We start from the raw sequence: 23,219 nt of genomic DNA, 5'->3' as shown, positions 1-23,219 counted from the left end.
AACTTGCGACAAGGAGCAGGTAGTTGGAGACTGTATGAGAGAGCTGATGATGATCAACAGGTAAAGGGTAGGAAGAAACGAGTGGTCTGATCCTTGAACTAGAGGGTGTGATAACTGGGATCCTCCGACGTAGGCGGTGAAGGGTTCCCACGTTTTACACTTACACCCTCAAGTTGAAGAAAAGATCACAGGCCAGGGAAGAAATATGTTTTTTTATGTTTTGGCCCTCAGATATGAGGTGAGGGTTCAAGAAGGACCTCCATTGGAGTTGCCTCTACCTCGGGCTGGGCTTGGACGGTGCTCTCCCTCGCCCCCTCCGCTCGCTCCTCCCTCCTCCGTCGCTGGCTGGCTGGAAGGCTGCGGCCGCGCGCGTGCTCGCTCGCTCGCTGCTAGGGCATGGGAGGGAGCAGGGGGGAAGACGGCGAGGCCCGTGGTGGTTTGGCTCGCTCGATCGAATCTCTCCTGGCTTTCCCTTCGCTTTTCTTTTTCTTTCTTTCTTGTCCTCTTTCTTTTTTTCCCTCTTTCTTTTTTCGGTTTCGATGTCCAGGACCGGGACGACGTTGGTGGTACGCGGTGCGGGTTTGAACTACGGTGGCCCACACGTCGGGGGGGGGCCCACGGGAGGGTGTGGGTGGCGCTCAGCGTCAGCGGCCCGCTTTGTTGGTGCGCGCTGGTTGGGCCCACGAGTAGGGGAGAGAGGCGTGGTGCGGTGGTCCATCCGCGGTGGAGGGTGCCGCGGGTTCACAGCCTCACAGGTGGTGCGAAACGGCGTGCCGCGCCGCTGCTTTCACGCGGCGCGGATCAGCCTTGCGGCTGCACACGCGCCGACGCGACGGCCCGTTTGGCACTGCCCTTTGTGTTTTCTATGCAACGCATAAATTCTGAGGTTGTCGAGACTTTTCTTTTCTTTCCTTGAAAAAATCCAGCGCATCCGCAAAAGTTTATATTCATACACATTTACCTCTATAAACACATGAATCGCCACAAACTCTAGATGGACATGGCCGATCCGTGCAGCAACAGCTAGCGAACCGATCGTTGCTAGATTTGTCCTCCATCAGCACATGCATGTCTTCCGCCGGTGCAGATCTATCCTCCAGAGATGAATTTCGAGATGTAGCTTAATGATATTGTCTTAAGGCTTCAAGCTAAATGGCTCAAATTTGAAATTTAGCACAAAACCTAGACCTACTGGGATTAAAGTAAACGATCATCGGTTAAAACTTTGACATAGGATTGATAGCATTTTAAATCTAGACCTACGAATCTAATAAAGTAGATAATTGTTGAAACTTTGACGTAGGTCTGAATGTTTGGCATTTCTTTGGTCATGCTGGTGGCAGCCAATAGGGACATAAATGTCACTATTGATCTTCGAATGCTTTTTAATATGCCAATTTACACCTTCTAAAATATAATCTTTTGGTTTTGTTTTTTATCTTATCCAAGTGCAACTGCATTTCTATTTTTTAAAAAAAAATTCATAATTTTACCCTTCATAAAGTCAATTGGATTTTTACACTTGATCTTTAAATCTTTATCCTATTTTTACTAGTAAAATCGCATTAACTTGTAAATAACTGAAGACAAACTACAAAATTAAAAACATAAGAGCAAAATCATAATTTGGAGTACACTTCAAATGTATATTTTAACGGTTAACTAGAAAGAAATGTCATTGGTTTCTGAATAGTTGGGATAAAATCATAAAATTAGAAATATAAGAGCAAAATTATAATTACGGAGTATGGAAGAAAATTTGTGAAAAATTGGAAAAATAAGAGCAAAAATATAATCACTAAGAAAATCACATTAATTCGTAAATAGTTAAGGATTAAATCATAAAGTTGGGAAAATAAAAGTAAAATTATAAGTACTGAGTATGATTTTACGGAGTACACTTCAAAGCAGGGTAGGGCAAGAACAAAAGACCAATTTTAATAGCAGGAGGAAAACAAAAACAGAAGAGCCGGTCTAGTTTTTATTTAACTGCTCAAATCATGCGACTATCGAGAAAATATCCTACGCTCCTACCTCGTGCTAACTACCCAACCCTTTCAAATACTCTATATCTCCGAAAAGTAGTGAAAACAGTCGCAAAAATTCTAACAATATACGGCAGGATCTGCATTCCATCAAAGTTTATTTTCAAACCGAATGTTCAATAGCAATTCTCTCCTTTTTGTTTCTTTTTTCTTTTCAGCAGAATTTGTTCTTTCCTTTCTGTATCTCTTTATTACTCCCCGTTTCCATTTTCAACGGAATCTGTCCCTTCTTTGTTTTGTTTATTTATGTTAAGGATTAAGGACTAGAAAATCGCCTTAGGCTCAGCTCGGATAGTGGTATCTCACGGGGCTCGTAGCAGGATCGAAATGGAAGACACAAACGATCGAGCAAAGAGAGACGCATCACAAATCCGACGAAATTATTCAGCAAAGAGACATATATTCACCAATGCTTTCCGTAACAGAAGATGACACATGACACCGCTGATGCACAACATATATAGCCAGCCCAGCGCCCAGCCACACTAGCGCTAGCGGTCTAGCTCAGACGTTCTCCCCAGACACTTCACTTATTCCCCTAGCTACTTATTCACAGCTCCGAACTGGAGCGATGAGGAACACAGACGCGCACCGGCACACAGCACGTACGAACACACCACACGCAGGCTACCAACACACTCGGTCGGGGAGGCGAGCAAATCCCGGGCACACGACGTACTGAACAACGCAGCATTCCACGACCCTCTGCTGCATCCACGCACGTAGTACTATCACCATAGCTCGCTTACGACGACGCCCTGCCGCCGCCCGCGCCGCCGGTGCTGGCGCCGCCTCCTCCGGCGCCGGCCTCCTGCGCCCTGCTCTGGATGGCGTGTCCGGCCTGCGCGGTCTTGTGGCCCGCGTGCGCCGCGGCCTCTGCCATCCTGCGGCGCGCCTCCTCCACGTAGTCCGGGGTGCGCTGGAACGCCTGCCGCGCCGTGTTGGCCAGGCACGTGAGCGAGGAGAGGCCCCCCAGGCCCAGCGCGCCCGACGTGAGGAACCCCGTCACGGCCATCCCGATGAGCAGCGCCGCCGGGACGAGCACCGGGCTGAAGAGCAGGAACACGGGGGTGGCCACGGCGAGCCCCACCACGGAGCCCGCCAGCGCCAGCCCCGACAGCACCAGCAGCAGCCCGCCCAGCGGGAACAGCGTCGCCACCGTCAGCGCCTGCGTCGCCGTGGGGCCCTTGTCGTGGATCATGCCCTTCACCTGCTCCCCGACCGGCCGGCCGCCGCCGCCGACGCCCTGGCCGTGGGTTCCGCCGTAGATGCCGCCGCGTGTGTCGCGATCCGCCATTGCTGCTGCTGCCGGTTGGAATCAAGGACCTTTGCAGGGAAGAGAGCTTGCAAGGATGCAAGAAGAGGAGTGAAGTGGAGAGGCCCCGTCCAGGTCGCTGTATATAGGTGGCGAGGGCGGCGACACGTATGTGGAGGGAGGGGGTACGTGGCCGGGGTGGAGGCCTGCATGGAGAACACCGGTCGAGGGGGCTGACACGGCACGCCGCGCGCGGTGTCCCTGGCTGTCAGGGCCACGGGAGCTGTGTCGTGTGTGCGTGCCAGCGCAAGGGGTGTACACATGTGTGCAGATGTGCATGGACAGCGTCAGACAGCAGACGCCAGACGGTGATCAAGTCGGCTAGCGCGGCTGGTGTGGGCAAGGAGGTTTTGTATTTGAATTATATTTACCGTAGCTACAAGCTTGGTAGAATTCAAACAAGATAGAGTGTGGCATGAGCAAGTACATACACACGCACCCGTCTCTTCAATGGAGTTTCTACTATATATGCACAGTAAGGGCAAGAACAACCTTTTTGGTTTTGCTGCTGCGATGTGGATTCTAGTTTGCCGTCAGCATTTTCATTTTATCTCTAGTAAGATTTTGTCGTCATGGATTCTAGAAATACGCCTAATCTAGAAAGAAATGCTATTAAAAAGAAGAAGTTTCACTGCAACCATAGATGAAAATTATGTGAATTTTGCCAGTAGCAAAATGTCTACTATGTTTGACAATCAAAGTATTTCTACTTATTATACTATATCAACTATCAAAATTCTTGTCGCCCTATATCAAGGAAGGTGCTGACACATAGGTCCAGATCCACACGTTAGTGACTCTAAAGAATCTGTGTCCAAGATTAGCACTGAAGAATCCGTGTCCAAGATAACGGCAAATTGGATTAAGCTTTTCACTATTGTACATTGTACTAAGTAACAAGGGCGAGTGTGTGACAGTGAAGATATATTGTTATCAGTTACCCATTTGTGATTTCATTTCAATTTTTTATCTAAAAATGAGATATAATTAATTTTGTATTTTTACATAAATATGTGCCACGGCCTCATACACAGGTAATATGTTTTGAGAATATTTGGACGTTTCCATCTGAAAGAGCTACATGACCCGGTATCTGATGACGCCGTGACGTCCATAGTTACAGGAGCGCCAGGAAGCCATGTCATGTTGTCCGGAGTAGTATTGTTTTTCCAAGTTGAGTCGGTTGCATTGGAAAAGAAAATACCACATCACCACTACTCCATTGTTGCCATTTAATTGATCCGGGAGGAACTCCATTGTTTATGCCGTGACATTGCAAATGTCACCATATATTATATATAGTTGATAAATGATTGGCCTTAGATTTAAGCTGGACAGTCTGCATTCGTTTCGGCCGTCTCACAGACAAACAGGTGGTGTGCACGGAGGCATTGCCGGCAGCTCATGCTCAAGGTCACGGACACTTGATGCGGAGTTCAAACATCAATACAGGGATAATGCTGTTAACTTTTAAGGTGTAGGTCGCCAACATCACTAGAAAATTGAAATGCTAGCTTTAGCTGGAAGAGTGGAGATGCACTGTGAAAATATATAAAACTGAAATATTTCTTCAATTCTGTTAGACTGAGCTCAATGGAGGACAAATACAAAGAGAATAAGGATGGTTATGTAGAAATAAATTATGTACAACCATGATTCGGAAGGATCAGTCATGAGCTTGACCACCAGCAGATTCACAGAAGAATTTACCAAAATTTGCAGTTGTCTTCACAACTGAACATAAGTTAAGAAAGCCCTGGTCCTCAAGGCAGCTAAGAGATCTTGGGATCAGCTACTTGTCAGGCAGTGTCAGATTCAGGAAGCACTACTGGCAAAGTAGTCCCGGATTGTTCTCCGTTTCAGGGATGGCGGTGGGCTCAGAACCGACGAGGGGCTGTTCATCTGAGCCTCTGGGCTCTTCCTTGTGTCAAGGGCCTCCTCCTGGAACAATGCAAAGCCTCTCTTCTTTGCAGACTCCGGAGTGCCAAAGTCCAGAGCTCTGGGCTGAAGGGGAGAGTGGGAGCCGCTTGGCGATTTGCCGTCGGTGCTGGTGCAGGCAACTGCATCCCATGATGTGGTAGCTCGCTCGTGGCTGGCAGATCTTCGGTACTCTGTGTTTGGCGCAGTTATCCGCTTACGGAATGCTGTTGGCGAGCTTACATTGGTGCATTCCATTTTCTTGGTACTCCACACGCGAACCTGATAGAGGATACAGAATTGTCAGATGTTCCAATTCATTTCATATGGTGCTGTATTTCTATGCTCACAAACTGTAGGTTCTCTTATCTACAACATATTGTCACAAACATATATAGGGGGAATAAATGGAGCCATCTTCAGTAGGACGTATCAAGAAAAAAAATTTGCAGGTCTAACCAAGTACTTACCGTAGAGTCATCAGAAGATGTTGCTATCATTCCAACCTCCGACACACACCTGAAAAATGGTAATTCATATTGAAACATGAGGACTGGATTGTCAGTAAGGGTTCCACAGAAGTCTTCACGTTTGTATATCGTACCAGTCAACTGAAGTTGCTTCGCCTTCATGGCCTTTCAGAACTATAGGGTCATCTTCAGGTTTATCCACCTATGTCAATGGAGACGAATCAGCATGTATGTAACACATAGAATGTAAGAAAAAAAATCAGTTGATGAACATGCAACAAGTACCTGCCACAGGTATACATTTCCATCACTTGAACCACCAAGAATGTGATTTCCATCAGGACTAATAGCAGACTGCATGATGCAAAATTTAGTGTTACAGAACACATTAAGGAACTAGAATTTGCAGGGTTTTTTATTTAAAGGATGCCAAAGCCAGATAGTCACCCACTGACCTTGACAAAGAAAGACTCTATTTTGCTGCCAGTGTAAACCTTTACTGGTCCCTTGTTCACATGGAGCACACTGTACAAATAGATTCTGAAAAAAATGTACAACCAGAAAATCAGTCTTCATCAGTGACATGAAAAGTATCTAGTAGTATCTGATGGATAGGGTCTAATTTTTACCTGTTATCCATACATGATGCAGCAATGTACGCACCATATGAGTCTTGAGATAGGCAAGAGATGCCATGTTTCACACCCTCCTTCTGAAACAAAGAACCAGTAAGTCTGATCAGAGTTTGTCTACGCTGAGATAAGGAAGCACGCCGTTCTGTAGTTATTGTTTGAAATTGACATACATGGTTATACTCTGAAGCACTCAATTTTATTGCTTTTGTGGTACTATAGTATATCATTCCTTTCTATTTTGCAAATCACCATTCTTTCTAGTGAGTAGAGACATTTACCAAAGGTTGCCCCCCTGCTTGAGAATTTTTGGAGACTGGCACTTTCAGGTTCCGTGTATCCCATATTTTCACAACACTGGCAAGCATTTACAAAAGCACAAGATTAGTATTTTAGAAACATCAGAACATTAATTCTCCACAATAAAGATTTTCAAGCAATGGAATGACTGGTAATAAATCTCACAATAATTTCAGAGAAAATGCAATACAAGCCAAACAAAAGCTGTGAAGCTGGGTGATAAATTACAAAGCAGAATAAAGATGCAAGAGGGACTTACTTGTCTGCAGCTCCAGACGTAGCAATAGAGACATCGTCTTTCAGATAAAGAACTGATGTGATACTTGTTGAAGCAGCCTAAATGTCACCAATATCAGCAAACACGCAAAAGAGAATATACAATCATCCCAAGCAAAATCCACATCACATAAATTTAGTACCTTCGCCCGAGACCTTGTTTGACTTCTCTGGACAGGACTGTGGGCTTCTCTGACAACAGCAGAAGACCTAACATGTCGCACATTTTAGTGAATGATGTTAGTTGTTACATCGCTACAAACATTTGTGATCACTGTAGATTTTTAATTGACAGAACATTTAGTATCAATAACGAATAGAACATACATGAGGCATGTTTCAGCATGGCTATTTGGAGATTTAGGGTCGCATCTTAAATCCCACAGAGCAAACGAACCATCCCTTGAACCAGAAACAATAAGCTCTGCAAAGAAAATAAACTACTTCAACAGGAGTTTGCAACCAGCCTTTGTAGATTATATGTTCAGATTAAGTCGAACTGATTCAGCAATTCAGGCTAGACAGTACTCCACTGACCCGGATTTGAGGAATGACATGAAAGTGACTTCACGCTTCCAGTGTGTCCTGACAAGACACCAATGCATTTCCTGTTCCCCACACTCCATATCTTGACCTGATAAAGAAAAATCATAGTGAGATTTTGCAGAAGGCAACTAATTCATAGGTACCATGATGGCATACTAAACACACTGATTTGATCGATGTTGCATTACTTACAGTTTGATCACCCGATGCAGTCAGTATTTGGGATCCCTCCTACACAAGTAACACATACAGATTGCAACTTAGTCAGAAACGTACACATAGCCTAAGGATTGACTTTTATGCTAGATTTCGTTGGCCTGTTTGAACCATAGCAAATGAAGTTACCTTGATCCAGCACACATCAAAGATTGCATTGTTGTGAGCAACCCAATCGGAGACCCTCGTCTCAGCTGCAAGAAGAGCACGGCGTCAGATTGGATTGGAATAAACTGCTCAAGCCACCAAATGTAAGACCATGTCCAAATCTTAGATCAAATCGTGTTGAGCGTGGAGGGTGAGGAGTTGCGGACCGACCTGACTTCTCTAGGGACGAGGAGCTGGACGGGAGGCGCCGGCGGGTGTCATAGAGGCCGACGTACCCGTCTTCGTCGGCAACGGCCAGGAGGTTAGAGGTCTGGGCGGTCTGAACAAATGGCACAATTCATCAAACAGCCGGTATTCGCAAATCACAGATGCAAGCTTTGACTTTGCAAAGGACGCGATATGGAGGAAGGATCTCGGGCTCCGTACCTTGCCGAAGGAGATGGCGAATGGGATGGCGGAGTCGCCGGAATGCTCGACGGCGATGACGCCGCCGCCGCGGCCGCCGGGGTCGGAGGAGAGATCGGCGAGGTAGGGGAGCCGCCCCGCGCCGCGGGAGGAGGAGGATCCCCCGGCGCCGCCGAGCTCCCGGGACCGGAGGCCGCCGAAGAAGGTCGGGGAGAGGCGCCGCCGCGACATCGCCATCACAGAGAGAGAGAGAGAGAGAGAGAGAGAGAGAGAGAGAGAGAGAGAGAGAGAGAGGGCGCGAACGGAGACGGGGGAGGAAATGGCGGGCAGCCTGGGGGCGGGAGGGGTTTAATGGAGGAGGATTCCGCTCCTCGCGAGGTGGGCGCCGGCGGGAAGAGCCTTTTCGTAATCGCGCCCCGCGAAAAAAAGAGGCCGCGAAAGCTGGCATCTCAAGCCGCGTGCTGCTGGATTTCGTGGGCGATGGGTGGCTGGCAAGTAGGGCCACGACGCGCCTGGTGTTTGGGACCCGCGGTGGGTTCGCGACGGGGGTCCCACTTTGAACAGGCGGCGGATCTCGTTGCGGGCCTGGTGTAGATCTGGCCCATCGGGAGATGGGCTGACAAGACACAAATTGCAACGTTCTAGGGCCGGGCACTATGGAAAGAGAGAGAATGGAACGGGATAAAAAGTTACCATCACACATACAATCATTTTCTTACGGTTCCAGTACAGCTCTAGGTTGAAACGTTAAATTATTCGGAAAAAAGATGGGCTGTGAATCCAATGGATGGTTTCAAATACGTAACTACTCAAACAATAGCTTAAAAGCATAATATAATAACCCTAGGTGACTAGGTTTTGTGTACATGGTTGACCCGCAAATAAAAATAATTTTACAAAGTGATTTTCCCCCAAACGACTAAAAGTTAAACTGCTATATGTTCGATGCAAAGAACTGACTAAATCCAATACGTAACTTGTTTGGACCTAAATTTTGCATAAATTCCACGTATAATTTGCCACTTCCATTCGATTATTTCGTCGAAGTTAAATTTTTTTTGGTAAGAATAAGAATATAAAAAAGAAAAACTGTGCAAGCAGACGCTGACAGGCCGGCACTTTCAGCAACACGCCACCACCAGCCCAAGCCACCGCCCGCCGCCTATAAACCAAAACCCTAAAACCCATCCCCTCCTCTCTTTTCCCCTCCCCTTCCCGGTCCGAGGAGCGACCTCCGCCGCCGCCGCCATGCCGAAGCACTACCGCCCTGCGGTAATCGTCCCCTCCCCCTACTCCCCCTCCCTTCCAAAGTCCTCTCCGTTATCTGCTGAGTCTCTGAGGTGTTGTTCTTGCTGCGCTTTAGGGCAAGAAGAAGGAGGGGAATGCGGCGAAGTACATCACGAGGACCAAGGCGGTCAACTACCTGCAAGTCAGCCTTGCAATCTTCAGGTTTGTCACCATCAATCTGATTAGCCTGTTTATTATCGACGAGCGGTCATCTGGGAGCGGCGACCGCGTAAAATTTGGGATAAGCTTGTGGCGATGCTATGCTGGTGTTAACCAGTTATGCTCGAACAGGGAATTTTAGTATTTTTTCGTGGCTGTTAAACTTTCCATTAAGCTAGGTATTTCAGTTTGTTGTGTGCTATATTGGTAGCATGCCAAGGGCAAGTTAAGGTCTTAATGGAGTCACTGTGTTATGTGCGGCTTGTGTGGCACGAATAACTCAAAATGACAGTTCCAATTAGGAGTTTCTGCAAATAATTGTATTGAAAATTTCATGCTTATTGCAGGAAACTATGCATTCTCAAAGGTGTTTTTCCTCGTCAGCCGAAGAAGAAAGTGGAAGGAAACCACAAGACCTACTACCACATGAAGGATATCGCTTTTCTTGCTCATGACCCTTTGATCGAGAAATTCAGGTAACTTTTCCTGCCAATTATTTGTTGCGTGTCTTTACCTTGGCGACTACTGACTAGAGGGAGTCACATGGAGGATGAAGTTTTGCCTAATTCCTCATTTCTCTATTTACTGTTTGGGAAATAAGTGTTGCATGGATACATTTGGATTTGTATCTTCATTTTGAAGAGGAATGATATGCTTGTTAACTAATGACACAGCGATACATGGTCATAAATTCTATTAGTGATAGTTTCAATAGTTGGTTTCTTACAGTAAATGGTTTTTTGTTAAATCAAGCCTGTAACTAACTCTCAAAAGGCTTGTTCATTTAGATCAGGATAGAACGTGGTATTCAGGAAAAACCACTATCCCTTATTTTTCACAAAAAACTGTTCAAGTTATGACTCATGTTCAATAAAACAAATGCCAGTAGTCAAGATTGTAGCCAACAATCTAACATGTTTACCTGTAACGGTGAAGGATATTTTATCTGAGCTGATATTTTAAACGCCTAGTTTATTCTTGCTAGTTAACCTGAACCAGATGAAATTTTGTATTTTGAACAGCAAGAAATTTTTGAACAAACTAATTGTTGGGTGCATCAATGTTATTTTGGTATACTTGTAAGGGCCTGTTTATCTGAGCAAACTTTTGAAAAATGTTGATTTGGGATTGTGGCTTTGGGAAAGCTTATTTCGGATCCAAATTTTCTGTGGATGAAGGTTATAGTACTATAGTATATGTAGTACTCCTAGCAGCAAACTGAGAACATTATCCCTTGTAATCCACTTAAGAAGATCGACCGAGTAGTAAAGACAGCTCTTGATTCGCTGTTTTTTCAGATTCTGCTTCCTGGAGAGAAGCAGGACCTGAAAATGGGCTGAGAAAACAGGCCCTAAAAGCAGCATTGTGGTTCCTTGTTCGCTGGTGATGAAAAATCTTGCTGCTTGATTGTGAAACGGACTAGTGGCCTCTTAGTTACTTGGCTGTTTATGATATAAATATTGGTATATGTGCTTTATATGTGATTGGCTATATTCAATATTCCTAAAACATTATAATGACACTGCCGCCATAATTTGTTTATTCCCTGTGGGTGTGATTAGAGTATATGAGAATATGATCATGGCTAAGAATCCTTGCTTTTTCTGTATGTTTTGTGTACTTGACAGTCCTATTATGTTTGATTTCAGGCAAATTAAGGTCCACAGGAAAAAGGTTAAGAAGGCTGTTGCTAAGAAAAACAGGGATCTTGCGGACAGACTGTTGAATCGACCACCAACATACAAGCTTGATAGGCTGGTCCTTGAAAGGTACCACGGGAATTACAATTGGTTCTTCTGGAGTTCAGCGAGTACCCTCTCTATATAGCATTAAGTTTTTTTTTTCTTTATTGAACAGATATCCAACGTTTGTTGATGCTCTTCGAGACTTGGATGACTGCCTTACAATGGTTCATCTGTTTGCGGCATTACCTGCTGTTGATGGTGAACGTGTTGAAGTCAAACGGATCCATAACTGCCGCAGGTATGTTTTGTTTGAGATCGCAACATTTTCTCAGCCAACATGCTATTGTTTGTGTGCACTTGGTGATCATGCTCTGATTTTTCCAATTTATGTTTCTTGTATGGATTTTTGTCCTACAGAAATTGAAGGTTGTATAAAGAAGTATGCTTTGCAATTAACCAGCGAAGATATAAAAATTTACATTTTTCTTTAATATCATATGGTTACATTTGAACCTGCATATGGTCTGCTGATTGTTTGTGCTCCTCAAATGCTCAAGCGGAAATTAAATTTTGTAAACAGAAAGAAGAGCTTGTGCTTGGTCGTTTGCCCTTTTTAGGGGGTCATCTATTATTTCTTCTTATATGAAGAAGCCATTTCCATTTCCATGTACTTAAAAATATTTTTATAGGTTGAGCCATGAATGGCAAGCATACATATCCAGAACTCATTCCCTGAGGAAGACATTTATTTCTGTGAAGGGCATATATTTCCAGGTAATTACTTGTGCACTTCGTTTATCTATGTACCTTGATACCTTTTGTTATGTCATTGCCGGATTGCCCCATGCAATAGTCAAAAATTCAGGATTCTACCATTTAACACAGGCTGAAGTTCAAGGACAAAAGATCACTTGGCTAACTCCTCATGCTCTTCAGCAAGTATTAACTGATGATGTTGACTTCAATGTGATGCTTAGTTTTCTGGAATTCTACGAGGTAAAAAATATGGGGGACTGCTGTTTAGTTCTTTTGTATTTCATGTTTTCTGCGATTGTCAGGGTAAAATACTTCAGGAAATAACTACTGATATGTTAGTATTTTTTATTTGAAGCCGGTTATTTTTTTATTTGGCTTGTTAATCACGTTGGAAAGTTAATTTGCTTCGTGGGATTGCAAATGTGTGTTATTCCAATATAAGGCTGAGAAGTGTGCCCTGTAGGCACTTGTCAAAGACATAATGATGCTATTTCCTTCTTGCAAAGCATCATTGCCTTCGTTTGGTTATGAAGCAATTCACCCAAACCAAGATATGCTATGATGTTCAAATCAAAATATGTTAGAATGTCCAGTAATGGCGTGGTGTGTTATAAACTACATAACCAGTATCATTCTGTAGCATAGTTTCCTGGACTTAGACACTGTACATGACATTTTTTTTTAAATACCCTTTTAAAAAATATCACTTTCAGCTGAGAATAAATAACGACTTAACTTTGATAGTACTATTTTTAGTGTCTGTTTCAAGTTTCTGACTTGCCTATTGTACCTGCAGACGCTTCTGGGATTTGTAAACTTCAAGCTCTACCATTCAATTAATGTAAATTATCCCCCTATTCTGGATTCTCGTTTGGAAGCTTTAGCTGCTGGTATGTTCTGGTTCTTCTTATTATAAAACTGCAACTGTATGTCTTTTTAATACATACCCGCCATATGCCTCTTCTCTCTTTTTTTGTTTAAGTTTATGTCCTTTTTTCTGACGTTTCATGTTAATCTGTACCAGAGCTATATGCATTGTGCCGATACATGTCTACTGGTTCTGGGAAAGTGATTCGAAACTCAGAATCTGGTGGAGCAATCAAGGAAAATGAGGATGAAAACAATAAAACAAGCTCAAAAGCAGATGAGACTGGTGGAGCAATCAAGGAAAATGAGGATGCAAACAATAAAACAAGCTCAAAAGCAGATGAGTCTGAACTCAGATTGGCACAGCTTCAACATCAGCTCCCAGCTAATGAACCTGGTGCACTAATGCATCTTGTAGAAGAAACGACTGCTGTTGACACAGATGATGATGAGACCAAAGAATGTAAAAGTTTATTTAAGAACTTAAAGTTCTACTTGAGTCGGGAGGTAGGTTATTGGAATTTGGCCTTATTGCAAGCCTTATCTGGCGGCAGCAATTGAGTCTGTTTGATTTGAATACATTTTCCTATTTTTTTTTAAAAAGATCCTTTATTCACTCTCAGGTGCCTAGGGAGTCCCTGTTATTTATTATCCCGGCATTTGGAGGAACTGTTTCGTGGGAAGGAGAAGGAGCTCCATTTACTGAAGTAGATGAAGACATCACTCATCAGGTTGATTTTATTCGCCATAATTAAATTGAACTATAGTAGTGATGGAGACATTTTGATGTACCATCTCGTAAGTGAGACATTAATGTCATGTGGTGAACCTTTGATGTTATTACTTGGTGTTAGATAAAGAATTACCCTTTCATTCCTATCTTTTTTTAACATAATGGATATTTTGTGTAAGCCGATATAACATCATGCACTTGCCCATGTAGAATACCCATTGCATGTTGTGGCTATTTTGTTCGATCATACCTTGGGTTTTCATTTGTTACATGCTGTTCTTCTCTATTAAATATCAAATAAGTATTACAAAGTTGTTTGTTTATTTGTTCTATTTCTTTGATTTGAATTTTCAATTTCCTTAACCTGTCACTTATATTATAATGCAGATTGTTGATAGGCCGACACAAAGCCATGTTTTCCTCACTAGGGAGTATGTCCAACCACAGTGGATATTTGATTGTGTAAATGCTCGCATCATATTGCCGACAGAAGGGTATATTGTTGGAAGGTGTGTGTGATATCAGCAACTTTACCATTGTAACCCAATGTGGGTCGTCAGATATGCTAAATTTGTAGTTCCATAATTATAGAATCTGGCTCTCCAATCTTTACATAGTGATAATAGCTTTTAACATGCTGTATGAGACATACTTGAAAAATTGCCAAGCTCTGCTACTCTTACTGCTGCTGCTGCTGCTAGTTACTTACCAGTTGCTGCTTTCCGTTGCTACCCATACAACTTACTAGCTGCTACTGCTAATACTTACTGCATCCTCCGTCCACAAATACAAGGGGTTGAGTTTGTCTGAAGTAAAACTTAGAAGAGTTTGACCAAGTTTATAGAAAAGAACAGTAATATTTATGATATCAAATGAAAATATTGGATCCATTTATGAAATAAATTTTCATAGTTTACTTTGACGTGGCAGATTTTAATAGCGTTCTCTATAAATTTGCTCAAACATAGAATAGTTTAACTTAGGACAAACCTAGAATCCTTTATATTTCTGGATGGAGGTAGTAGTTGCAAGACCACTATTTGTTTCTGCTACTGCAACTAAAGCACATTTTTTTCTAAAATATTTAGTTAAATTGTCATCGTTGCCTAGATTACGACTTGTACTTGTGGAATAATGTTGGAAACTAGCCATTCTGATGATCATGTACTTTTAATTTGTCATGTTGCAGAGTACCTCCACCACATTTGTCTCCTTTTGTGGACAACGATGCAGAGGGTTACATTCCTGAGTATGCAGAAACAATAAAGAGGCTGCAAGCTGCTGCTCGCAATGAGGTCTTGCCTCTGCCAGGTGATGAAGATCTGGACAATTCGTTGGTAGCAGCAATGATGGATCGAACAGAGTCGAACGAAGCTGCTGAAAAGAAGAGGAAGGTGTGTTGTTTGTTTCAGTTTAAGTGGTCTCTAAATTCCACCGCATTCGTACCATTCGCAGTTTTTTGTAACACACTGCCTTTCTTCGTTCTTTTAGCTGGAGATGCTAGAGAAGCAATACCATGATGAGCTGAAGATGGAAATTGATGGCGTTACTTTCTCAAATCTGTCAAATAAGAAAGCAGATAAGTCACCAGACACCATGGACAAGGATGATACAAACTCAGACCACGTGGATGATGAGAAGAAACAAGCTGAGAAGGATAGTGCTGACATTTCTACGGTTACCATGTCTCGCAAGGGAAGAGGCCTGTATAAGGCAATGAAGGTATGTGTACTCAATATGTACTGCACCATGTATCAACATCTTTCAATTTTCCTGCAATGGACTACCTTACTCAGTATCAAATGATTGTGCCAGTCGTACCAAAAGGCTTTAACACCTAAACTCTTTCTTTGTGATCACAGATTGGCAAGGAAAGGAAACAAGACAAAGTTGAGATACTGAAGAAGAGAAAAAAGAGCGCTGAGTCTAGCGCGTCTGCTAAGCAACGCTGAGTCTCCATGTTCATCAGCGCGGCATGTATCTGCTTGGGCCTTACTGGCATCAGCCTTGGGTAGCATTTCTTGTAGTGACGCTGCCACGATCAGCACTGTGTGATGGTGGTCGCCTTTTGATAGCTATGTTGTTTTTATTTGTTTGACGTAAAGATATCTATGCTGTTCAATCTGGGCTTAACGATGTGCACCAGGATACTTGAAGACAACATACTTGATATATTTTACTTGTTGCATTATTGTGGGATGCTCCTGCCCTGATCTGTGGATCAATGTTTCTTGCCCCTGCTTGGCACGGTCACTCCTCAGCATGTTTCTGATCGCCGCACTTAGCCATCGGCTTTACTTTTATCTGTCGGCTGCGGTTAATGGTTTTGGTTGCTGAAACAAACACGAGGGCCATTTTGTAGCGGTTGTGCAGTCGCATGAGCAGGCAGCCCTAACCCCAAAGTGGAAACTCCGCAGTCCGCAGTGCGCCAGGCACGACATGCTGCTGCCGGAACGTGGCCACCAGAGCACGGCCAGTCAAACCAGCCGCTCCCTGGCACTCCGTCGTCTTCTTCCTGCGCTCCACTGCCGGTAGCCTAGCAGACAGAGCTCTTGCCAGGCCCTGCCAGGGCGCGGGGCTGTCCAATGTGCTCGGCTCGACGCGCCTCCCGTGCTCTGCCACCATGGCCTCTTCCTCCCTCTCGCTCTCGCCGCCACCGTCAGCTACCTCAGCAGCCACGCAGACCCAGGAGCTGCCACCGCTGACGGCGAGCCCGCCGTCTGCATCCTCCCCTTGAAGGGCAAGGGCGGCGGCGAGGCGGCCCTGGCCATGCAGGCCCACGACCTCTTCCTCATCGCGTCCCGCAACCGGAGCGGCCACTGGCACGCGTTCCCGGGGCAAGGCCACGTGATCGACGCCTCCAGGTCCACGCCCCTCGGCCCCTGCCGTTCGGCAACACCTACCGGGACATCATCGGCGGGCTGGCCAACCTGCCGGGCCTGCCGCTGGGGCGGGGGCCTCGCGGCGCGGGCCGTCTCCGTGCTCGCCGCCTACGACTCTGCCGCCCTCCATATTCTTGCTGCGGATGGAGGAATTGGTGGGGGATGGTGCTAGGGCTCTGCGCCGAGGATTGGTGGCCGAGGTGGGGCTTCGCGATTCCCGGCGTCGAGGGCGGCGGCGCCGGCGGACCGGCGGAGGAGGATCCGGCCACGACCAGGGGGGCTATTTGCAAATTACGAGGGGTTAAATGTAAATAATGGATCGAGACTATTAATCGCGATCCAATTTAGGGGGTTATTTGTAAAGTAAAAGGGGGTAAAGTGAAAATAATTGGATCGCGATCCAAAATAGGGGGTATTCGTAAAACAATCGGATCGCGATTAATAATCGCGATCCGATCCGGGGGGCGCTTTGCAAAGGTTCCGGGCCGGCCGGCAAGGTCGCGCCGCCGGCGCCGGCCTCCGCAGCTCCGCTGGCCGTGTCCCGCGGTTGCCCCCGTCATGATCGCGCGCCCGCCCAACTCCGCATGACCATCAGAGCAAGCTGTTGGTGACGACGATCGAGGCCGTGCGGCTGCGTCCGGTCAGGGAGGCCGTCTCCGAGGGGTGGGAGGGCGGCGACGGCACCCGAGCACCTGCCCTACATCGAGCGCTGGGACACCACCATCTGCTACGAGCTCGTCCGCGCGCGCCGGACCGGCGAGTGGGGCGGGTCCTTCACCGGGCTGCTGAGGGAGGGCGCGCCGGCATCCGCGGCGAGGAGCTTGGGGGAGCTGCTCATGGCTCGCGCGCGCAGTGCCTGATGAGCTACTACTAGCCGCAAGTCCTGATGGCGCCTCGCTCATGGGCAGGCTCATCGAGTCCATCTGGACTGACCTGGTGTTCGTGTCAGACAGTTTGATGTTGCCGTCTTGCCGATTCCTCTGTAAAATACCGGCTGTGTGCACGATGGCAGCTTTGTGCAGAGTAAACTGATACTGAGGGTGTATTTGGTTGCATGCACCACATGATGCATGCATGGATGATCCTGGATGTGGTGGTTCAACCAATTTGCTTGTACCATGTGGTTCACTCTAATTAGTAGAATAATGTATTAAGTGGGATGGTCTCATTCTGAATGAGCTGGTACAATTCACCCAACCAAACAAAATGATCATTATTATTTTAAATCATTTCATACATGAATCAAATGATACAACCAACCAAACACATCCTGAAACTGGACCTGAGTACACCATTTTCGTGGGCAACCTGACATCAGAGGTGGGTATATCTTGGAGTCACAGACGCAAGGGTCATCTGTGACAAAAGATAGTGGCGTCATTGACCGATTCAAATTTGAAAAATTAATCTTCTTCTACTTACTGCCTGACTATCTGCCCTTCCATTCCATGCTGAATTCTGCAGTATTTTTTTTGGCCACGTTCTGCTGGTAAAGTTTGCAGAAGAAGGCTCCAAGGAAGGCTCGGATGTAGACTGACAGAGACACCGAATAGTCAGACGGATTTGGAATTGTAACGTGGCAACTAATGAAGGAACCAACCATACTGTTGCTCGAGTAATAATCAATACATCCACATAACTCGCATGCTGAGAGTTTGGACATTTAATACTATGCATTACTCGCTGGGCAAGACGCATCTAAGGGCTTGTTTGGATAGTAGTGGACTGAAATGGAATGGGAGGGATTGGAGGGAAAACTAGTTTATTTTAGACTCAATCCTCTTTGTTTGAGCAGGGGCGTGTCGTTTCATCATGAACTCAACAATTCTGCAGAATGCAGGAGCGAAACCAAACTGAACCTCGCATCTTATCTGAAGTTCTGAATCCGCTGATGTACCCTTTCTAGAATCTTGCAAGCAGCCACTTGAGATCATAGCCGCCTCTCCTTCCGTAGGGGTTTGAAGGGCCAATTCTTTGCCTCCGTCGACCATCCAACTTTCTCATCTTACGGTGTTTCGATGCGCTGCTCTCCAGATTCAGACTCACTTTAGGAGGGTCCTTCAAACCGAATGATGCCGCTACTTTCTGAAAGACAGCAGTGAATTAGACATATAGGCTCGTTCAATTCTGGGTGGTATCAAAACCCCACAATTCATATGCAAATAAGTCATGTCGGGTGATGCAAAATATAGTTAGTGGAATATCAGCATTATTCTTATACAAGCTGACTATGGCAGGCAAGGAGCCGACAACATTTGTATTGATATGTGAAGTTGTTGTGTATAGGTTTTGTGAGAGGGGTGTGGGGGTGGAAACAGCCACAAGCTGACAATGACTATGACTAGCTTGTTGCTTTCAGAACTTGCAATGAAATGAAACATAATGTGGAGCGGGTGGATGCACAGAAACCAACGACAGAACCTTGAGGAAGAAGTTCCGATGTTTACCTTGAGATCAAATTGATGGATGTCAAAAATGCCTTTCAAAGAGTGCGAGTTGTATGCCAAAAGGTAGGATCTGTAGGCTTGCTTCGCTGATTCGTTTAGGAAGTCATTCCCACCAACAATATGCTCCTGCTCAAAAATCGAGTCACAGTACTACCCGTTGAAACGAAAAAGGTTGAGTTGTGAAAGAGACACTCACAAGTTTTGGTTGCAATTTTGGCACATGCTTTTCACTAAAGTCATATTCAGTCAGAGAAATATTGGCCGCCTACAAGCAAACATTAAATGCATTACTCCCTCTGTCCAATTATGTAGAGCGTGTATGCTATTGGAGAAGTCAAATAGTAAAATGGCTTAGCGTATAAAGTTATACAACACGATTCATATTTCAAAGTACTTAGACACTATATTGACTTTGTAGCTAGATGATATACAATGCCAGAAAACAAAGATACAAAGTAAGAAAATAATGCCGCATATACGTACTTCAAGGTTCTTCTTAAAAAAGTGGGGACAAACATTATTTCACCGTAACATATATTACCTGCAGGTGAATGAGCAATTTTAATTCTTCCGGTAGTAAGAACATTAACGCGCTTCCTTTGCCTTTATCACCTCGGGCAGTACGACCAACCCTGTGAATGTAATCCTACAAATTAAATTCCAGTATCAAGTTAGCCAAAGTGAGAAATAGATAATTTCTTTAGCATGGTTCAGAACCACTGACCTTTGGGTCATCTGGAGGATCATATTGCACAATATAGTCCTAAACATGGAAACAGATCCTTAGGTTAGTAAAGGAATGTATAAAGGAGTACAAATGGTTTAAAAAACACAGGTCAAAACCTTACCACATCAGGAATATCAAGCCCACGTGCTGCCACGTTAGTGCATAATAAGATGCCCTTTTCTTCATTCGAAAATCGGAAGAATGTGCTAGTTCGTTTCTGCTGCTTCAGCTGGCCATGGATATCATCACACTGTACCCCGAGGAAATTTAGAAGTTCTGCATGGAATTTTACTGAGCTACACGATGAAAAGAACACCATGACCTTCTGCTCCTTCAGCCCCTTCTGCCCCTGGCGCACTATCATTCTTAGGAAAGCATACAGAACCAGAAACCTTTTCTCACTAGGAATGACACAGTAACCCTGCTGCAAGCCCTCAACAGTGGGCTATCAGAGGATCAAAGTTATTTACGATACAAAATAATCCGGAAAATATTTAAAAGAGAGCTGAGGAGCATGGTCAAGCAGTTCCATACCTTGAATTCAGAATCATCTACTCCAACATGAACAAGTTTTCATTGTCTTTTTTCATTTTTCCCAAACCTAATATTTGCAAACTCTTCAACCTGTGGGACGATAACACATAAGCATTATTGACACCAATAGAGAAAATTAAGGAAAAGTTTGAATAGGCTGAATAACAGATCCACTAACCTTTTGAGTCTGCGTGGCAGAAAAAAGAACAGTTTGTCTATCCTGCGTACAATGAATAATAATTCCAGTACAAAATACAGTAATCTCAGTACAAAGTTAAAGGCCGCACTACGCATGTGAAATGAAATTGTCAGATGGTCACACCCGAGGTAGGCGTTTAAATATTTGTTTCATATCTTCCTCGAAATTTTTCTCAAGTATTCGATCAGCTTCATCAATTATAAGGCACTACAACACAGTTATGTCAGAAAAGGCGGGGTAGAGGTCAGTCATGATATCCATTGGCTTAACAGAATTTTTCATGAAATTTGATATCATTTACGCAAGGCTTGGAGTTGTCCATGGGCAGCCCAGCAAATTTGGCAAAATAATGCCTGACAACATGTTTACAATGCAATTATACGTTCCTTCCATAAGAAAATAGAATTTAGTGTGGTGACGGATGAAAAAAAAAAACTTTTAGCTATAGATCCAAAACTTCTACCCACAATAGTAACTAGTTCCCACTTAATTGGTTTACTAAATATCCACTGGACTTCCCAACCCACGAATTCGGTGCAACTAATAACTAACTAATGAAGACAAAACACGTAACAGAGCTAATAGTGACTTTATAAAAATAGAGACTATTAGCTTTTGTGACTTTTTCCATATACTTGGCATAACGTACGCTGAAATTTGATCTATACTCTAATTCACTAACAGGTAGACTTCAAGTTGTGGACGAGAAGAAGGTAGACACATGCAAAGAATTCATATGTGGAGTAATCAGGATACTGATTCTGCAAATAGAGAAGTATGAAATTGCTGTTTGTACTTATTATTTAATGTGACAATTTCAATATGTGCAGTATTTCAAATATTTCCTTGAAACTTGGAAAAATATTATAGTAACCCTCTTGGGACAAAAAACGATAACTCTGCTGTAATCTGCCGGGCTGGCTTGGGCCACTAATGCAATGAAAATCAGGTGGGGAATTCTCCCCCCCTCCATTGACCCGTCAAAAAAATATTATAGTATAATCAGTATGCATTTACCTTTAGCTTTTTGTAATTGAAACTACTGGTACTCCGCAGATGGTCCAGAAGCCTGCCCGGCGTTGCAACTAATACATTGATCCCTTTCGCGAGCTGGTTGGCCTCACTTTTCATGTTATTATTGCCGCCAATTACATATCCAAGAGTTTGCGAGTGATACTTCATTAAGTCCTTGGCAACATTGTGTGTCTAGCACAAATGCATCAAAGAAACACTAATTAAGGACAGTGAAGTATGAGTCCCTACAAATGAATAGTCTCAGCAATCATACAAAATTTAGATATATGACAGATAGATGCCTTTTGGAGCTAAACAACTAGCTAGTATTTGACAGTAGCAATAGTGTGAAAAGCGGTTTTCTGGCCTTGTCTCCAAAATACTGTCAAAATGAACAACTTTGTGCACCATATTTACACAGCATTGTAACCCCGGTGCCTAGCGTTCTCATAACGCAGGGGCTACTCTAGCCTCTGGCCCCTCTCATATTTACACAGCACTACCTTAGCAAAGAATAACCTTATCTCAGTTTGGAAAAATAAATGTTATGATTGCTTCACTCATAGCAAGTCCTTGAACAGTCATAAAACATGTAAATGGATCAAAGAGAAATACTGTTGCGTCATTCATATACCTGGATGGCAAGCTCCCTTGTTGGGCAAATCACAATAACTCCAGTTCCGTTCTCCTTCAAGAAGTGGGAGCTGTGGAGCAGTTCGATCGCTGGTATAAGGAAAGCTAAGGTCTTCCCTGAGCCAGTCTTGGCTACACCCATCACATCACTTTGTGCCATCAGATGTGGTATTGATCTAGCTTGAATCTGCAATCATGAAAACAACAACCATGCATGCATGCCGTTATATTACATCGATACTAAAATCCAACAGCGCATCAGAGAGAAGATTGAACCTGCCTATGACGACGCTATTATTCACAGAACGAAACATTCAACTGCATGCAATTATGGACTCGCAACGAAAACAGAATACAGAAAGTATGTAACTTGCAAGAAGATGATGTGAGGGTAAATTCTAGACGGTGGCAATGCAAGCATGACCTCGGTGAGGTGGGTGTAGCTCATCTCTCTTATGGCCTTTGCAGTGAGCTCGGAGATGTCGAGCTCCGAGAAAAGCTTGCTTGTCAGAATCCCACCTCCGCCCTTGCCATTCTTCAGCTTTCCTTCCTCTTTCTTCTCCTTCCCCATCACCTCCATCACATTCCCTTCCTCCCGCTTCCGGTTCACCTTCACTTTCTCCTCCTTCGGCTTCTCCCGCAGGATCTCTTCCTCCTCATCGAAGTCGGTGTCGTGGATCGGCTCTTCCGACTCAGAGTCCGACACCGGCAGAGCTCCGACGGGGTTCTTCGATGGCTGGGCCGAGCGGCTACAGGGTTTCTTGCCCATGGCGGCGGCGGCGAGGGCACTTCTGTTACGTTTTCTCCGTTTCCTTTCTGACGAGCAGCGTTTTTTTTAATCCGCGACGGCGTGATGCGACAAGGTAAATAACCCGGCCTCGCTTGATCCAAAGAAGGCTCCTGTCTTAATCCGGCAACGGCCCAACAACAAATACGGACGGCCCATCTTGTGTGTGGGGCGAGGCCGAGGCGGCGCCGAGCTGATCTTTGCCTCGACGCCGCTGCGGCGGGTCGTAGGCCGTATGTTGATCGCGTGCTCGTTGCCTCGTTCTGCTAAAATCAAATG

The 23,219-nt window shown here is 44.6% G+C and overlaps 4 protein-coding genes and 2 pseudogenes across 4 annotated transcripts in view; 2 read left to right on the top strand and 4 right to left on the bottom strand.

The window, feature by feature from the left end:
- LOC101759711 (alkaline ceramidase) overlaps positions 1-514 on the bottom strand; it is a 5,342-nt gene extending 4,828 nt beyond the window's left edge. Inside the window, exon 1 of the mRNA XM_004982032.4 lies at positions 279-514. The gene's annotated coding sequence lies outside the window, so the exon portion shown is untranslated. The remainder of the gene's footprint in view (positions 1-278) is intronic.
- Positions 515-2,439: 1,925 nt separating this feature from the next.
- LOC101759302 (oleosin Zm-II) lies at positions 2,440-3,428 on the bottom strand. The gene has a single exon (XM_004982031.4). It carries the CDS (start codon positions 3,340-3,342, stop codon positions 2,791-2,793), a length of 552 nt encoding a protein of 183 aa, XP_004982088.1. The 5' UTR covers positions 3,343-3,428; the 3' UTR covers positions 2,440-2,790.
- A 1,467-nt stretch (positions 3,429-4,895) lies between these two features.
- LOC101779874 (denticleless protein homolog) lies at positions 4,896-8,524 on the bottom strand. The gene is made up of 15 exons (XM_012848914.2): positions 8,252-8,524; positions 8,036-8,144; positions 7,847-7,911; positions 7,694-7,732; positions 7,493-7,589; positions 7,283-7,379; positions 7,099-7,165; positions 6,939-7,015; positions 6,661-6,736; positions 6,377-6,459; positions 6,203-6,287; positions 6,033-6,101; positions 5,882-5,949; positions 5,748-5,796; positions 4,896-5,559 (listed from the first exon to the last, which is right to left on the bottom strand). The coding sequence occupies exons 1-15, from the start codon at positions 8,465-8,467 to the stop codon at positions 5,176-5,178; spliced, it is 1,581 nt and encodes a 526-aa protein (XP_012704368.2). The 5' UTR covers positions 8,468-8,524; the 3' UTR covers positions 4,896-5,175.
- An 834-nt stretch (positions 8,525-9,358) lies between these two features.
- On the top strand, positions 9,359-15,922 carry LOC101758903 (pescadillo homolog). The gene is made up of 14 exons (XM_004982030.4): positions 9,359-9,502; positions 9,594-9,679; positions 10,024-10,152; positions 11,326-11,445; positions 11,534-11,659; positions 12,051-12,135; positions 12,247-12,357; positions 12,914-13,007; positions 13,142-13,491; positions 13,608-13,715; positions 14,105-14,226; positions 14,907-15,111; positions 15,209-15,439; positions 15,580-15,922. The coding sequence occupies exons 1-14, from the start codon at positions 9,479-9,481 to the stop codon at positions 15,667-15,669; spliced, it is 1,881 nt and encodes a 626-aa protein (XP_004982087.1). The 5' UTR covers positions 9,359-9,478; the 3' UTR covers positions 15,670-15,922.
- Positions 15,676-17,680, top strand: LOC101779484 (annotated as a pseudogene).
- An 821-nt stretch (positions 17,681-18,501) lies between these two features.
- On the bottom strand, positions 18,502-22,922 carry LOC101779077 (annotated as a pseudogene).
- Positions 22,923-23,219: the final 297 nt, after the last annotated feature.

Source organism: Setaria italica, chromosome IX (assembly GCF_000263155.2).
Source record: "Setaria italica strain Yugu1 chromosome IX, Setaria_italica_v2.0, whole genome shotgun sequence".
Lineage (NCBI taxonomy): Eukaryota > Viridiplantae > Streptophyta > Magnoliopsida > Poales > Poaceae > Setaria > Setaria italica.
Note: the sequence above shows the minus strand (reverse complement) of the source record. Positions and strands in the feature narration are given on the sequence as shown.

Excerpts from the sequence above, each read along its gene's own strand:
- LOC101758903 (XM_004982030.4), top strand. The coding sequence starts at position 9,479 with ATGCCGAAGCACTACCGCCCTGCG. Across the intron at positions 11,446-11,533 it reads GATAGGCTGGTCCTTGAAAG|ATATCCAACGTTTGTTGATG; the intron begins GTACCACGGGAA and ends TTTATTGAACAG. Across the intron at positions 15,112-15,208 it reads CTGCTGAAAAGAAGAGGAAG|CTGGAGATGCTAGAGAAGCA; the intron begins GTGTGTTGTTTG and ends TCGTTCTTTTAG.
- LOC101759302 (XM_004982031.4), bottom strand. The coding sequence starts at position 3,342 with ATGGCGGATCGCGACACACGCGGCGGCATCTACGGCGGAACCCACGGC.
- LOC101779874 (XM_012848914.2), bottom strand. The coding sequence starts at position 8,467 with ATGGCGATGTCGCGGCGGCGCCTCTCCCCGACCTTCTTCGGCGGCCTC. Across the intron at positions 5,797-5,881 it reads GAAGCAACTTCAGTTGACTG|GTGTGTGTCGGAGGTTGGAA; the intron begins GTACGATATACA and ends ACCATTTTTCAG. Across the intron at positions 5,560-5,747 it reads CATCTTCTGATGACTCTACG|GTTCGCGTGTGGAGTACCAA; the intron begins GTAAGTACTTGG and ends ATCCTCTATCAG.